We start from the raw sequence: 14,298 nt of genomic DNA, 5'->3' as shown, positions 1-14,298 counted from the left end.
CTCATAATTGTACTTGACTATTAACATTAATACTGATTCAATATTAAAGGGGTGGTTAATTGTCCCTTTTTACAAGATGTAAAATACGTCTCTGATGTCCCCATAGTGTGCAAGTTAAGTTTTAGCTCAAAATACCCCACAGATTATTTTTATAGCATGTTAAAATTGTCACTTTTTGAGGGTGAGCTGCTGCTCATGGGAACTCCAGTAAGCAGTTCTGATAACCTCATGCAGCTTTTTATGTTTAAACCGGAGTTGGACAATGATGCAGAAACTCAAGAAGAAGGCATAACATGTAGAATGCAAAAAGATGTTTCTGAATGGTTAGTTGATGAATTATGTAGCTGATGTGGAGATCTTCAAGTCATTGATTAGCATATTCTGTCATGATAATCTATATATTCTCAACATAGCCTCACCCCCTTTGTTGCATGTTCTTGGGGGCAGGGTTTATGTACATTTCAGGGTTAGTGATGTCACTAACCCGGGAGGAAGCTTGTGTAGTCCCTACCAGTTGTTTGTTGTAGTCCTTAAAAAGTAGTTTCTTTAAAAAAAAATATCTCCCTTTGCTTTGAACTTTGAGCGTCGTAACTTGCAGATGTTGTTTATGCTCAAACAGCAACATTACACACTAACTAAAGTTTAAAAAGTTAAATCAAAATCAATATCAAAAATATAATACTATTTAACCATACATTTTTTATATAATATTATAATACAATTCTAAAACAATAAACATATAATATACATATGCACTGCAGATTGATTAAATTAAAAAATGTAACTTATTATTAACAAAAATGTACTGCATTATTGTATTACTCATAATTGTACGTGACTGTTAAGATTAATATTGATTAATATTTATATAAATAATATTAATACTATTTAACCATAAACATTTCTATATAATATTCCAATACAATTATTAAACAATTAACATATAATATACATATAAATCTACAGATAGATAGATCCTCCAATTAAACATTATGGAAGTTATAAATTTACATATTTAAATGACTTTGGACTAAGGGGCTTTTTACACCATACCATTTTCAACTAAAAACGGAAAAAAAAATGTTTGCGTTCTGGCCATTTATTTACATGAAAACAGTGTTTTAGAGGCCTGAAAACGCAAACTTTTGAAATCACGGTTCACAAAACTAAAATTTGTGAAAATGGTGATGTTATGCGTATTAAGCGTTCAGTCTATAGGGGTGTAATGCTTCTTTACAGAGTTACATCACCAACTACTGGCCTGGCAGCATAATATAGCGTTTTTAGTTGTTTTCGTGAAATCTTGTGAACGGGATCATTGTCGTGTGCTCACGAATAAAGCAAAGGAAAAACATCTCCATTTTTAGTGCATTGTTGTCGTTTAAACAAAATTCTCTAAACCCTATAGAAAGAAAATTCCCTTATTTCCATCACACACCACTGCTGCTTACCATACAGGACACGACAGAAGAAGAAAGTTAGGAAAAGTGTCACTTTGTTGCACTTAGTTTAGATGACATTGTTCAATTCTGTAGAACAGTCACGGACTCATGAACATGGCTCTCATGCTGAGGTTTCATAATGGACACACAAAAGAGGAAACCCTGTTGAGAAACGCCTATACCAGAACACTACTCCCCCTTTTAGAGATAGAGGGAATGGGATGAGGAGAAAAAAAATATGAGAGTGTTTATTCTCAGCGGTGCTTTGCTAATGAAAGAGTGCATTCTTGTTTTCTTACTGTGTCATTGCGGTTGCGGCGTTGTGACAGTCTCTTTTTTTCCACGTCTGTTTGGCGACCCTCTATGAAGCATCGCCCGACTTGGTGACAAGGACTGAAGATAAAGCCTCCATAAATGTTCAGTAAATCATCTCCTGACCTTTCCTGGCATCGCACACATCGGCACCTGAAATGTTAAAGACAAAAGGAAGATTGAAACTTCCAGTGGCATGATGAAGTACAGTCTCCAGTCTCCCTCCTCCTCCTCCGATCCCATAATCTCTCTTCCTCTCTGTCCAACTACGTCGTCTTTTCTTCCTGTCCCCGTACCTGCCTAGCTGTGTGAACGCGTAGGGTGGCGGACATTTTGCATATGCGATCCGTCATAGGGGCAGGATTAATGTTGTTTGCTGGCTCCCAAACACAGCTTGTGGTGCACTGTGGGCGACAGGAAACTTGGCCAAGTCTGGCTGCCGCACGGCTGGGTGGAAAATTAACCCTTGGTGGCGGGAGGCTTGAGGCCGTAGCTCAGGTGTCCTTACATATGTTTGTGGTGTCAGGACAAGCCCGGCTCCGGGGCCCCCTGCAGGGAAAGAGCACTACCAGCGAGCCCGCGTCAGAGGCCCAGAAGGGGGAGAAGGGGGAGAGGGATGCGCCTTGGCACTGAGCACAGCCAATATGCTTCGCTTTTTAAGGCCTCTTTGGCTCAGGAGAGTGGAGGCGCTCATAGTTAATCATTATATATGTGTATGAAACAGATTTATATGGATGTTTTCACGTCATTTCGGCAGAGAGGATGGGAGAGAAGAGGAGGTCCAGTCCCTGCTGGGACACAGGTGTCTTTGTATCTCCTGCTATGCTCACTCAGAAGATCGCACAGTGGGATTATCACGCCGAATTGCCTATTCCATAATTACGGCCCAGCTTCTCGTAAGAACACTGAGAATTAGAAAAACCCTCATGCATAGCTTTCTCTGCAAATAACATATTATTCATTCGAGAAATTGCAAAGACCTGGTTAGGGTTTTGATGTGGTATGAAATTATTCTTTTTTTGACCAGCATAAATAGACTTACAGGTCGGATAAATCAGAAATTAGAGATAGAAAAAGGAGGGATAAAGATAGAATGTGTAACTCGAGGGGCTGAATGAACAATATCCACAGCTGTCGTCATGGCATTGACCTTTACTGTGGCCCACGGTGACCCGTGGTTCTGCATTTAAACTTTTAAATTGTAAACTTGAACCTTGGCATTTCCAAACCTCTGTGCAAGGGTGTTATCTAAGGGGAGAGTGACAGTTCGCAATACGTAATCAGGAGCGCGCTTCTGTCAGCCTTCTTGAACAAAGCTGGAAAAGAGAGAGAGGACATTCTACGACTGGATGTCTTTCATAATCACATTTTCCTGAAACTAGGCTCTGTCTTACATAGAAAAGCTGTGATGCTCTGTCAAAGCGGAGTTACTGTGGGTCAAGTGTTTGGCGGATGATAGAGGAGCTGAATGTTCTCTGCTCGTGACTGCTTAGCTTGACTTCTTCCTGTGCTCTGATCCAAACTCCACCAATCAGTGGATCTGTGTCGCCCTGCTCCGGAGAACCGTGCAAAGGATGGAAATAAAGAAATAAGAAAGAATTACCCTTAGGCTACATCCAACACCTCCACCACATTCCCCATGATTTCTAGCTGAGGTTTGAAGTTGCTGCTATCTCTAATAGAAATATGCCTAAGAAGGGAAACAGAAGAAACTATTGTACTACAGCCATTATTGTAAAAGCGCACCCCCCCCCCCCAAAAAAAAAAAACAACAACAAAAAACTCAGCCTCAAACTCAGAAATCATATTCATGGATGAGCTTATTTATTAACGATTTATTAACTGTAGTATGAAGCAGGGTGGGGCTGAACGGAGCGAGTGGCTGAGAATGATGACGTTGATGTCGTGCGCTAGTTTGAGATGACATACGTCACGACCAAACGTTAGCAATTGGTTATGGCAGATCCAGAGTGGCTCTGGGCAGATCCAATAGTTCAACAGAGTACCCGCCTTCAAGGAAGTTAACGCTTGTCAATGGAGAGTGGCCAGCCTAGCTTTTATTACATCCGTTTCCGCTTCTTCCGGTCATCCGTATGTGGGGTAACACATCATATTAGATACATTTGAGTGTGTTGAAAGTTATTTTATAATGCTACTCTTTGCGTTCGCTCAGCGGCTACTATGAGACACTTGTTGCACACTGTAGTGAGCTAGATCGATATTAGGCATGGTAAAACGTGGTACTCGTGGTAAATCAAGAAAAAGAGATTTAAACAATAAGACTAAATGTGTTGAGGTATATAAGAATGATTTGTTTTTTGTCAATGAATGTATCCAAACAGTTGCTCACCTGTCTAATAAAACACATAATATATTAAAACTGGAAATCAAGGGTAGAGCGGGTATGATGTCATTGATAGGCGACGCACGGACACGGTCCATGTCCTGGGTAAAATTGCTAATTTCTCTGGATTTAAACATTCTTGGAAACATTTGGGATAATGAAAGTCAACAAAAATATATAACTTTGTTCTAGTGGTTTTTGGATACTTTAATCCAAAAATCTTACATTGTGCCTTTAAATGTTTTTGTTTTCAGTTATGCACATTTGGGCTTTATGTTACATCTTCTGTTATTTAATAAATGTTTATTGCATTTTTTTAATGTTTTTTTAGTGTTGTGTGTAACCATGATATTGTTTTGTGTTTGCACGAATGACTCTCTGCACCTTACTAGTAAAATTCAGCTTGTGGAAAAGCTACTTGTGATTAACTTTTTCTACTTGTGATTCCTCTTTTACCACCTGCATTATTATGGCGGTTGTCAGTATATGTTAAAGATACAAAATAGATTTTTGTAGCAATGTGCATTATTAGATTTATTGGTTTAAATGGTAGTTTTCTTGTTTGCAAATTACAGTTTTATACTGTACAATTTACAGGTTGTTATGTAAATATGTTTACATTTTTTTACATAATTATTCTTCAATATTTTTTTGTAAAAACAACAGGATTTTTTTTATTTTACAATGCATTCTTTTCTACAAGTGAAATATATACAGTACTGTTCAAAAAAACGAATACTTGTATTCAGCAAGGATGCATTAAACTGATCAACAGTGACAGTAAAGACATTTATAATGATACAAAATATTTATATTGTAAATAAATTATGTTAACATTGTAACAAAAATATAAACCAGCACAAATGTTTTTAACATTGATTAGAAGATGAAATGTTTCTTGAGCAGCAAATCAGCATATTAGAAACACACTGAATAATTGGAGTAATGGCTGCCTAAAATGTCAGTTTTGCATATATATATATCAACATAAAAAAAAAGTCAGGATTAATATGATATGTACAGTGTGATGACTTTCTCTTAAAAAACACTCATCATGTTGCAAAGGTTCTATGGATGTTATTATGTTATGGCCATTTTGAGGTCCCAAAAACCCACAGGCCAGCCCTGAGTAAGAGAAAAAGTAAAGAATTAAAACAAGAAGGAAGAGAGTAAAAGAGAGAAAGAGAGAAAGCAATAGTCTGTGCGCAATATGCTGACCCGAGAGACAGTGCTGGAGATAGTTGTCCCAGCGAGCGAGATAAAAGCTACATTACATGAAATTAATGGAGGCAGTGTGAGCTGTACATGAATCACTGTTTCAACACTATGAAACAAGTACAAAGGCATGAAGAAATCTAACCACAGCTTCAAAGGTCTGCCATTTAGTCAGTCAGAACAGGCCTGACAGAGGGAAGAGGGGGTTTAGATGAGCAGTTGAGCGAAAGAGTGTGAAACGAAGGAATGAGAAGGATAATACAAGACAAGGGCTACGAGAACGGCACAGTCTGGGAGAAAGAAAAAAAGAATCAAATCGAATGAAGGGGAGCAGATGAGCATTTGTGCAGCTTGCGTCTCTTCTCTGAGGTGATATCAAACACGGTTTAATGAAAGTTAAATAGTTTCTGTGGAGTGCACAGGCCGGAACAGATGAGATCAGGGTGCGGAAGCTGTCAGTGCCATTGTTGCAGGTGCACACCGTCCCCCTGTCTGCAAAAAAAAAAGGGTATGCAGATACAAACCACCCACTGTATACGACATGTTGATAGGGAAAGAAGATAGGGAGTTTTTTTCTTTCCCGCTCCTGCTTGGCGATCTACGCTGGGCATGATCGTTTTGCAAATACATTATTGTAATTTGAAAGTGGCAAGAGGAGATTTATGACAGAATAAGTGGCCTTTTCTGCTGGAATTTATAACGTAGTGGAAAGTGAGAATGTGCGGTTGGGAAGAAGGAGCCGGGAGATGCTGTTAAGGGTGTTTGAATATATGGAGGGTTAAAAATCACTAAATTGTCTCTGCACCTCTTTGATATGAGAGGATTCTGCTCTCTTCCATCACTTCCTTTGCAGATGGAAACAGACAGATTCCTAAAATCTTCTCTCCCACCTTATGTTCCTTAATGCTCTCTCTTCTTCCCATCTAGATGCTTTAAAGAAACATAATTTCCTCTCTGTATACATCTCTTCCACCTTTACCCAACACAATGTCCTAACCAGACCTGACAAAATAAAGTGAAAAGCTGTAAAGGAGAGTTTTGTCCTGACCAGCCATGACCCATGACAAGTGGCAGCACATTTTGTTGATCGCACAGATGCCATAACTACAACATGGTTCTAAAAGGCATATTTCTCCATTAAATGTCTTTTATATATTACGGCAAATATTTGTACATTATTATACAGCAATTATTCATTTATAATTACTCTGACATAATACATTTTATAGCATGCTGTACACTAAAAGTTTGGGGTCGGAAAGAGAAAGTCTCTTATGCTCACCAAGACTGCTTTTTTTCTAAAATACCAAACAGAAATATTGTAAGTAATATTACAATTCAGATATATTTAAAAATGTAATTTATTTGTGTAATTGCAATTTCTCTGCTGATTTAGTGTTCCATAAACGTCTTTTTGTAGAAACTGTGATAACATTTTTGCAGGTTTTTTGACGAATAGAAAGTTCAAAAGAACAGCATTAATTTGGATTAGAAATCATGGTAGTGTATTGCTATCATTTTACAGTAGATGATTTACCAGTGCTAAATCCTTTTTGAAGAGTTTTCTCCTGACCAGCCATGTGACATTTTGTTGGGCATTCAGTTTCGGTAATGTCACCCTGGGTAGCCCCACCCACTATGAAATCTTATTAGTCCAAATTCTTGTTCCATATAACTCTGTACCTTTTCCCTAATATGCCTACTTTGTTTTAGATTCAGGATAATAACTTAACGGAATGGCAAGAGCTTTTTCATTCTTTTCCTCCTGATTATTTTCTTTTTTCCCCCCTTTGTATATTTCGCTGTAACAGTATGGAAAAAAGACTATATACAACATGCAAACTACATTTGTGGTCTGTTCTCCCGATTTAATTTACGATATATCTCATGAATAATTCACTGGAACGCACTAAGAATGTCTCATTTTTCTCACTAAATCCTCACGTCTCTTTCCAGGTTTGTTTTCACATGGATGCTTTGAAATGTAATTGTCTCCCCTTTTCACTTCTAATCCCTGTTAGCAGTGTTTACTGGAATATTTCTAAAGCAGGAAAATGACAGAAATCACTTTGAAATATTATCACTCAATGTTCCAATTAATGAACATTTTTGATTAAGGCAACATATACATAACACAAACATACGTATATTACTATAGTGATATTTCACACATCCATAATATTGTTACGGAAATAATCAATCTTTTTGGGTTATTCATTGTATTTTGTAGTAATTTGTTAATGCTTTTACACTTTTCAATTTAATTTTGTCCGATGGTTGAAGGGTGAGTAGAATAATGTAATCTCATTGTACCCAGTTTTTGAAAATGCTTATAATTGCGTTCACAGAGTAAACATTTCACTGATTGTTTACAGTTTAATGAAAGTTACTCCCATAGTTATAAAAAAAAAAAGTACAAAAAATAATAATAATAATAAAATCAATATATTTCGATGAAATTATTTAATTTGCACGCAACATTCTCAGATCAGGCATAACATTAAGATCACTGACAGTTGAAGCGAATAACACTGACTATCTCTTCATCACAGCACCTGTTAGTGGGTGGGATATATTATGCAGCAAGTGAACATTTTGTCCTCAAAGTTATTGTGTTAGAAGCAGGAAAAATGGGCAAGCGTAAGGATTTGAGCAAGTTTGGCAAGGGCCAAATTGTGATGGCTAGACGACTGGGTCAGAGCATCTGCAAAACTGCAGCTCTTGTGGGGTGTTCCCGGTCTGCAGTGGTCAGTATCTATCAAAAGTGGTCCAAGGAAGGAACAATGGTGAACCGGCGACAGGGTCACGGCCAAGCCAAGGCTCATTGATGCACGTGGGGAGGCTGGCCCGTGTGGTCCGATCAAACAGATGAGCTGTAAACTCAAATTGTTCAAGAAGTTAATGCTGGTTCTGATAGAAAGGTGTCAGAAAAATGTTTCAGGAATGGTTTGAGGACCACAACAACGAGTTTGAGGTGTTGACTTGGCCTCCAAATTCCCCAGATCTCAATTCAATCGAGCATCTGTGGGATGTGCTGAACAAACAAGTCCGATCCATGGAGGCACCACCTCTCAATTTACAGGATTTAAAGGATCTGCTGCTAACATCTTGGTGCCAGATACCACAGCACACCTTCAGGGGTCTAGTGGAGTCCATGCCTCGACGGGTCAGGGCTGTTTTTGCAGCAAGGTGGTCATAACGTTATGCCTGATCGTTGTATATATCACTCTTAAATGGAGGTAAACCCAAAAATGCTCATTCAAATCACAAATTTCCCCCCAGTCAATCAACTGCCAGTGAATGGCAATGATAGCTTTCTCCAGGTAATATAAACCTCCTTGGTGTGAACAGACAAAATGTCTCGTGGAAGAGAAAGTCAAACAGTTTACACATGAATTAGATTAACGACAACCAAAAAGGTGCTTCTGGTTAAAATGACAGTGAACTTTGGCGAATAAGAGTAGGATAGGGAAGATGCAATGATAGGGGCAGTAAGGTGAGCTGATACAGTCTCTGGTCAGTCACGTGTTGGTGCAAGAGTGGATGAGTGAGTCACAGTGTGATGTGGCACCTGGATGCACTAATTAATGCAGTTCCAGTGGCTGAACATTTAACCTCCTCTTGCATGTATCACCCAGTGGCTCCTCTCACTTCCACAACAATAAACACAAACAAACCATTAGAGACGGTCAGTGGCTCAGGCATTCACCATATGCAGTTTCTTTACAACAAGGGACCTCAGCATGAAATTATCACAACACACATACCATAACTCAAGCAGGAATTTTTCACGGGTGGATTGCAGATGCTTAAAAAATCCACATAATACAGCAGGGTGATCTAATTCAAAGCTGGCTTCAAATGCACAATCGGGGAATAGCGATAAAGGGGAATATGATGTTTGTGTGGCAACACCGGGTGACCAGGAAGGCCGGTTACACAAGTGCTTCTCCTGTCACCCTAAAGCGCTCTATCAAGTAGGTCAAGGGTCAATTGAAAGGCATGACAGGAAAAGAGAAAATAGCACTGAGATGTCCTCATTTTGAAAAGAGGCTCAGAGATTCAGAGGTCGCCCCGGGGTGAGGCTGTGGCTTTCTGATCTGCCTTGTGACTGGTGCTGAGGCCTTTCACATGATTCAACCCCAGCCTAACCTTGTCATCATTAAGGTCAGGGTTATTTATCTGTTCATTTTTTTCAATACAGAAACAGCCGGGCATCATAGAGAGGTCATGTGTGGCCATAGACCCTGTGATAACATTATGAAACACTCCAATGGAGGCCTATCTGAAGCCTTTCTCAGCCATCAGCTTTCAACAAAAATATCTTCATTTGTGTTCCGAAGATGAACGGAGGTCTTACGGGTGTCGAACGACATGAGGGTGAGTAATTAATGACAGAATTTTCATTTTTGGGTGAACTAACCCTTTAAATGATTTGAAATCAAATTCATAAATAACGGATGCCATCATTTACAATACACATTAAGCATTGATTCCTGAATACTGGAACAAATCAGGCTACAAATCAGAAAAGGTTTGTATATGAAGGAATTATCTCAGGTAAATCTGTTGAGCATGTTTAATTCTACTGTGTGTTTGGATGCAATCTGTCGCCTTCATATTCTTACAAATTTTGCTTTTTTTTTCTTGCCTATGTTGGTCAACACCTTCAGATACAAAACCAATGTGTCATAAATACTGACAAATTCACTTGAATGAATCACAATCATCTTCTTCAACCTAGCGTATTTTCCATTGGTGATGAGTCTGCTTGTCAGATCATGGAATGCGATTTCGTTTGGGTGTAATTTGGCAATCTTCGATTGTATCCTGTCATCTTTGCCTAGGGTCATCCGCGTGGGTGTTTGCCATCCACCATGAAGTGGTAGTCGGTATCAGCGATGTGCCCATGCCAAAGCCACTAGATGGCAAGGCTGCAACCTTTATCCAAAAAAGTGTAATGGCTAATGCTAATGCTGGTGCACAGGGAAGGAGACCAGAGGCCGTTTTTTTAATGGATTTCAATGGATGTGAGGCTGCACTACACTGAATAAACTGCTTTTGTGAGGGAAATAGCTTATCATTTAATGAATCAACTGCCTGTCCACTAATCTTCAAAATGTTTTATGCTAAACAATACTTTTGTTGGGAACGATATGTAGATTTTACTATGATAAAAGGTTATTTTATAAGACAAAGCAGAGAAGGAAATCTTGCGACAGGTAAGACTGATTTACGGCATTACCATAATAGTAATATTGAGTGATATATATAGTCTAAAGAAAAGAAAAAAAAAAAAACCTGTTTTCTTTCTTTGGCTTTCAGGTTTTACCAGTTATGATAAGAATTGTAATGACTATTATAACTGCATGTATGCAAATTATGCTGATAGTATCCATTTGAATGAATAAAGAGAAAATTAATAATTTAATTATAAATATTGTGTTATATTGCATGTTGTTTAATGAAAAAAAATTCAAAAGTGCTCTTTCTATCGCTGCCAGATTAATCTTGTACTGTAATGATATTTGACTGCTGTGTACCTAATGAAGATGATATAACGCTTTTTAATGAATGATGGTTAAAAAACTATTTTAATGAATTAAATTACAATTAAGTTTAACTCTTAAATATAGTTTAAGTGCCCTGCAGTGACTAGTACTTTACAGCTAATAGAGATATTAATGCTCTTTTTTTCCGCAGTAAAGCACATTCCACAAACAATGCAGTCTAACTGTACCTGTACTAGCGATATAACACCAAATATATAATTTTTTTTCACAAGACCAACGCGCTAATAATCCACAAACAAATGATTAACATAAACTGTAACTGACTGTCATAAAACTTTGGACGGCGGGCACTGACGTCACTACATTACACTATATGGCTGAGGTTCTCCATTGGTAAGAGATACAGACCCTCCACAATTTTCTATGTTTATCAAATAAATGCAGTCTTTGTGAGCATAAGAGATTTATTTTGTAAGCAAAATTAACTCCAAACATTTGAGTTTGTTTGTGTGTGTGTGTGTGTGTGTGTGTGTGTGTGTGTGTGTGTGTGTGTGTGTGTGTGTGTGTGTGTGTGTGTGTGTGTGTGTGTGTGTGTGTGTGTGTGTGTGTGTGTGTGTGTGTGTGTATATAGGGCTAAAAAACATTCCTTTTGTAATATGGTATATCAAACGGTTATCCCTGATAATGATCTATTCTAATAAGAAGACACTCTTACTAATGTCATTGCCCTGCTTTAGACAAGGAGTTCAGCTCCACTGCTTTACATTAGGCCTGATCCTCAAGCATAATAATCCTGTCTTGCTCTTAAAAATCTAAAACACACAAACTGCCAAAGTCATTTGAAAAAAAAAAAAAACTTAATTAAGTTCATCTGTGCAAACATTAACCTTGTAAGAGGCTAAAGAGAGGGAAGAATGAAAGAAAGTGTGTATGTGAGAGAAAGAAATTCTATGGATGGAGAGAGATCGGGGGAAGGTTAATGAAGGAGGGTGAAGTTGTGTTTGCTTAGACCTTTGTGACGGAGACGGAGGAGGGGGGCAAAGGAGATCTTTCACGGAGAACCGCACACACGTCCCTCGGTTTTACCCCAAGTACTGCACAAACAGGCTCCAAATGACAAGGTGACACTGGGAATACACTACTACGTGACCGCCGCTGGAATTGCCTTCATCCGTTTAAGATGACTGCAGCCACTGTGGACACTGTCGCGCCATTAGAGAGATCTGGAGAATAAGCCACGGAGATAGCAGAGATTATCACGGCCTGTGTGTTCAAAGACCTCCCAAGGGCACAATGACAAGCCACACCGCTGAGACTACAACAGGACGAAATCTGATGATGCATTATTAAACTGCTCATCGTTACATTACTGCTGTTCCTAAATTGTGCAACATTTAAAGGAGTACTTCGCACAAAAACGAAAATCCTGTCATCATTTACTCACCCTGATGTTCCATACAAAAAACGTGAACGATGATCAAGGCCTGTCAAACTCAAACTCCAAAAAAAAAAAAAAAAAAAAAGACCAAAAAACCACCTCTGTACTCTATGAACTGTGCAATTACTTTTTTGTATCGGGTATATATCCCTGAAGCGGATGTAATATTTACATTTTAATGACTTCAAAATATTATCATTCTGCTTATTTGTTTGTTTTAACATGGTACCTGTCCATGCGGTCTTTGGTCAACCTAAAGTCAAATTTATGCGGCATTACCATCTGCTCCCTCTCTCACCTTGTTAAGGTGAAAGAAATGAATGAATGAATGAATGAATTAGTGAATGAATGAATGAATGAATGAATGAATGAATGAATGAATGAATGAATGAATGAATGAATGAATGAATGAATGAATGAATGAATGCTTATTTTTATGTCAGGAAACGTATGTGTATGTCTGGGGGCAGGTTTACACTTTAATTAGGTTCAGCATTAAAAGTAGCAGCAGAAGTTTTTCAGTTTTTCTTCAAATTACATTAAATTACATTGCAATGTGAGTGTCAGAAAGGTCAATGTGTGTATGTAAATGTTTTATTCAGAGCATTTTTAAATGCTTCTGGACCCAGTTTGACACTGTTCAGTCCACGGTGGTCTGGGTTGCGGTTCATCTCACCTCTGGTGCGGTTTACAATTGAACAAAAAGCCTTGCAATGCATTTAAGGTATACATTTGATCATTTCATGCGTTGCCTTTGAATCAAAACAATGACCTTTGCGTTGCTGGCGCTGTAACAGTTGAGCTGCACTGTAGCAGCACATAACATATGTTGTGTTATGCTAACAGGAAGAAAGCTTTGACTGGATGTTCAAGGGCAGAGCATGTGTTGTACCCTGTTTGACAGCCCAAAGCTCCTTTTATGAGTTTTGGCCATTTTGGCTGTTGTGAGACAGTTAAGATGATATGTTATGTCTCCCCGCAGAGCCACCTTTGGCTGAGTGAGATCTGAGCTAGCCAGGACCACACGGGAGATGACATTTCCGTGTCTGTTTAGATAGAGGTGTGGCGGACACATGTCTCTCTACCTGATCGAACTGATAGACAGAAATATATTCATGACTTTCCACCCTGCTGTTTTCTGTAACAGAATTAGATTTTTTACAGCCCTCCAATTAAGAAATGATTACATATTTATTTTAACCCCCCTGACAAAGATGATTATTTAATTTGGCTGATGAATATATTAACTGTGCATTGATCAACTCTGCTCTCTAGTGCACCGTGGAGAAACATTACCCTCCTTGACGAGCTTTTCAACTACCTTGGCCTTCATACACACACAGGACTGTCACTATAAGGCCAGCGGTGTAGGGGTTAACGCTGCTGAGAGCTTTTGCCCAGTGGATTGTTTATCGACTAAAAGAGAAGGTCTTCTTTCTCTGGGCCAGTTAAGTCAGCCTCCCTTTTGTTTGACGCTGCCCATTTGAGGAAAGCTTATCCCTGACCTTCTGCCGCCGAGACTGATGACAAGGACAACGCGCACTAACCTTGACATTCAGTGGGCTAAATGGCTTTTTCCACTAGCAGTCAGCAAACCAGAAGACAGGCAGCAAGAGGCCAAAAACTAATGAATCTATACCTGAGAGAAACTTAGCAAAGCCACATTCTTTAAAGAAGCACTCTTTACAAAAGAAGTGACACGTACAACGGTATGTGCGCGTGTCTCTGCGCAGTTAAGTGAATCAGTACAAGGGAAAAAAAGCCTATGAAAAAGGGGTTAACAACACCAGTGACTGTATTAGAGACAGTGGAACATTTGCATAGAAATGTGACTCAATGGCATTTTTATATATTCAAAATTTGTGATCCATTGCATTTAAACAAATTAGGCCATACAGCCTATCGAAACACATAACAGTTGTTAGATCATGATTACAGAAAAAGGGATCACAGTGGTACATAAATTACACACTTCACCTATAAAGTTAATGTGAGTTGCTGTTTGTGGCCCATTTTACTTCCATAATGTAAAAA

The 14,298-nt window shown here is 38.6% G+C and overlaps 1 protein-coding gene across 1 annotated transcript in view; it reads right to left on the bottom strand.

Annotated features, from left to right (window-relative positions):
• Positions 1–14,298, bottom strand: part of LOC307142466 (uncharacterized protein) — a 41,527-nt gene that overhangs the window by 11,534 nt on the left and 15,695 nt on the right. Inside the window, exon 2 of the mRNA XM_079843374.1 lies at positions 1,742–1,907. Coding sequence (XP_079699500.1) covers positions 1,742–1,907 — 166 coding nt within the window. The remainder of the gene's footprint in view (positions 1–1,741; positions 1,908–14,298) is intronic.

The sequence above is a fragment of the Gobio gobio genome (assembly GCF_949357685.1).
Source record: "Gobio gobio genome assembly, chromosome: 18".
NCBI lineage: Eukaryota > Metazoa > Chordata > Actinopteri > Cypriniformes > Gobionidae > Gobio > Gobio gobio.
This window is presented reverse-complemented; position numbering and strand designations above follow the sequence as displayed.